General features: G+C 34.0%; 1 protein-coding gene across 2 annotated transcripts in view; it reads right to left on the minus strand.

Moving 5' to 3' along the window:
* LOC107613694 overlaps nucleotides 233-3,718 on the minus strand; it is a 7,976-nt gene continuing 4,490 nt past the window's right edge. Inside the window, exons 7-11 of one of the 2 annotated variants that reach the window (XR_001614146.2) lie at nucleotides 3,378-3,423; nucleotides 3,003-3,109; nucleotides 2,277-2,378; nucleotides 784-2,191; nucleotides 233-514 (exon numbers count right to left, since the gene is read on the minus strand). Coding sequence is in view for 1 of the 2 variants with exons in the window: in XM_016315802.2 (XP_016171288.1) it covers nucleotides 1,268-2,191; nucleotides 2,277-2,378; nucleotides 3,003-3,109; nucleotides 3,378-3,423 (1,179 nt within the window). In the remaining variant the exon portion in view is untranslated. Of the gene's footprint in view, nucleotides 2,192-2,276; nucleotides 2,379-3,002; nucleotides 3,110-3,377; nucleotides 3,424-3,718 lie in introns of both variants that reach the window. The other variant, XM_016315802.2, reaches the window with a different exon arrangement.

A 3,718-nucleotide genomic window follows, 5' to 3' on the forward strand; every position in this document is an offset into this window, starting at 1 on the left:
ATATTTATACATATATTATAAAAAATTAAAAAAATAAATAGAATAATATTAGTATATTTTTATTATGAATATAACAGCTCGTATATGATCTTGTGACTCATGACAAGAAACAAGCAGCATCTCATCCATATAGGCTATACCTGATGCTAAACTAGTCCCCCAGTTTATTTGCTGTTAAACATTCAATCATATATTGGGCACATGAGAAATAATTCATAAAAATTTTTCAGAGTATATAAATATTCATCAATCCAACATTTAACACAAATAAATAAAAAACTAGAATTCAGCATTCAGCAGTTTATAACTTCAAAATTAAAATGGTTCCAATAGTTTAAGGAAAGGGAGGGGAAGAGGATCCCTCAATTCAGAGTTATGCCAAAAACACAGGCTATACATGTTACAATGAATTGCCTAATTTTAAATAGAGACCAGACCATAGTACTACTTGCAGTATTCCATCATTCGCAGAGTTAAAATTTCAGCATGCAACCTTGCTCTATATTGCTACTAGCTAATCACAAAATGAGTTATCCTTTAATATTTGACCCGTGGATTCTACGTTCTTGACATGTTAAACTACAGGAAAATTAGGGGCTTTTTTTTCTATTTTCAGTGTTTTTCACTTTTAGGATTTCGTGAATGAAAAAATTAAAAGAAAAAAAAAAGAAACAAGATTTTCATTGTTTTACTTGGTTTTTATTTTTCCTTCACAAAATCTTAAAAATAGGAAACACTGATAATAAAAATAGAAAGTGTTTTCACAAACCAAACATGCCTTACCTGTTTATTGGTTGGTTCTGATCCTTAGTTTTCCAAGTCAGGACATTTTCACCCATAACACAACAGATGCTATATCACCAGGGAGAGCCCTTATGCAATTGAAGGGGAAATTTCTTTCTCTTGTGACATCAGTGTGATATCAGACTCGATTATCATCACTAAATGCTCCCAACAATTGCCTTCTCTAAGGTTTGGATGTTGTTTGTCATCCTGAAAATACTGCTTGCTTAACACTACACCAAACTTTTGTCAGTAGAAGGTGAAGATTCTATTTTGGCAATACAAGTTCCACTACAAACTAAGAAAATGGGAATTAAATCCCATTCTGATTAACAAAACCCAAGGAGGCTTTAGCTCGACAGAACCAATGGGGAGAAGAGAGAGAATAGACAATTGGTTGTCTATATTGGGTGATTTGCTAATGCAATTTGAATTTTGACAAGGTATACATGTACAAGAAACAACCTCCATGAGAAGGTTGAAACTAAATTCTCCTGTGATTGTGCAAAGTATGCTCGGCTCTGTATGGACTATGTCTTGTCGAAGGAGGGGGTAAATGAACCTTTTCATGAGACATTCTAACAGAAGCTATGAAATTTTCTGAGGGAATACGTTGAGAATGTATGGGTGGATCACGACTTCTTGGAGGAGGTTGTGAATAAATTAAACCATTTCCTATTGAAGCAACGTCATTTTGATGAGATGTTGCAAAAGAAGCTAGGAAATTTACTGGGGGAATGCGTCCAGATCGTATGGGTAGATCGTGACTTATTGAAGGAGAAGGTGAATAATTTATACCATCTTCAATCACAGCAACTGAATTTTTATCAGATGTTCTAGAAGATAGGAATTTTACACTTTGAGATTGTATGGGTGGATTATGACTTGTTGAAGGAAGGGGTGAATGAATTACACCATTTCCAACAGGAGCAACTGTGTTTTGATGAGATATTGCAACAGAACCATAATCATCAACATGAGAAGGAACTAACCTTCGATCATAACCATGATGCTCAGTACTATGTGTGAAAGATGCAGATGCATTATCAAACGCAGTTTTACCAGGCTGCATCCCACCACTACCTGGTTCTGTTCCCTGAGAACCTTGAGTTACTACCTGGTTTTGTGCCACCCCTCCCTCTAAGCGCCTCCTTTTGGATGGGAAAGCATCTTCTGGAGTTGTAAGGCTATTCTCATTCTCATTCATAGTCCTAATACCCTCAACTCCTAAAGTAGAAACAGTATGTCTCTCAAACAAAAGAGGCATCAATTCCTTGCCCTGCATCTGGCCATCCAGAAACCTCAAAATGAAGTTAAGAGATCTATGGATACATCCATATATCGTATTTACTTCTTCAGCTCCAACTGCTCTTGAAAAATTTTGAGAAGGATCTGTGAAATCCTCAATCTGTTGAACAAAATAGCATCATGAGCAAAAACATCATAAGCTAATTTTCAAATTAAAAAAGGGAAATAGAAGTGAAGTGGATTACACTTATTGAATATGATTTACGACCCCAAGATTTTAAAATCCATGATCCTTCATATAAGCTTATGCATAAACCATTCTGCCAAAGTTGTTCAACTGATGCTAGCTGCAATATGAATGAAACTAACAAATCATAACAATTGCATGAGATTGAAACAACTTCCTATTTCACATTTCATACTTTAAAGAACACTTGAAATTAATTTGATTCTCAATAGTAAATCCCTAATACTAACAAGAAACAAACAGAAACAAAGCCTAAACCCTAAACCCTAATATTAACAAGAAAATAGCAATAAATACCAATGCTAATTCTAAGAGATCATATTTGATACTCTTTGCTATGATATGATTCTATCCTAATTTCTAACACCAAAAGATGGTGAAAACAAAGCATGGGGTTGGTGATCACATGAGAGGACTTCTACAAGATATCCCTTGCTTTACACTAGCAACAAACATAAAAGAGTCACCGTCCTAATAAATATTATGTCACAAAAGATTTGATCTCTACTGTCATTTCAAGAACTAAAGATCACACTTGATGGAAAATGAGGAAAACAGTAGCTTCAAAATATCACAAACTAGTGTGTATTGAATTGATTAACCTTCTATTATACAAAACAACATTGCTGCCCATTTATTTTGGGTACATGGAAAGTAACTATTATTTCGAAGGGAAAAAGTATTAGTGAATATAATTCTCTATACATAGGAGGAAAGACATTACCTTGACAAATAGAGTAATGAAAAGCTTAGCCAATGAATCACTATTCTTTTTCCCATAGTTGGCATAATTTTTAACAGCTCTAGTAACAGATTCAGGATCAGCTCCCTCTGAAACATACAAGTACAAATGTCAAAGAAAGTTTAGAAGAGTCCATCCAGGAAACTAAAAGTGTTGGAATGTTAAGACTCTTGGAGCTTTGGGGTTCTTATTGTCTTTTGGTAATAGTTGTTTTATTAGGGTGGAATTGTAATACTATATAGCTAGAGTTAGAACTTGATTATACAAATAGGTTCCACTGTTTAGTGTTTAACAAATGCAACACAATGCGCACACACAAAAATAAATAAATAAATAACCTGTTGATACAAATTGTACCTTTAAGTAACGCAGAGAATGGAGGTAGTATAGGAGGGTTGCACGTCTGCATTGCAATAAAGAGAAACAATGTGAAAAAATACACAGAAAATGTATCACTAGGGCCCTCTCAGAAAATTATGCATTTGTTAACATTTAAAGCCACAAAGTAATGTCAAAATACTTGTTCCTACCATGTTCATCTAGCACATCTTCAGAAATGAATAGCTATGTTGTAATATTACTTGCACATGTGCTTTTAAAAAACATTTGAGAGAATATTCTGATGTTTGAACAACTTTACTATCTTCTATAAATGTCTTTTTTTCCCCTTCTTTTCTTTTTAGAAGATTGGAAGTTTA

Source organism: Arachis ipaensis, chromosome B08 (assembly GCF_000816755.2).
Source record: "Arachis ipaensis cultivar K30076 chromosome B08, Araip1.1, whole genome shotgun sequence".
Classification (NCBI taxonomy): domain Eukaryota; kingdom Viridiplantae; phylum Streptophyta; class Magnoliopsida; order Fabales; family Fabaceae; genus Arachis; species Arachis ipaensis.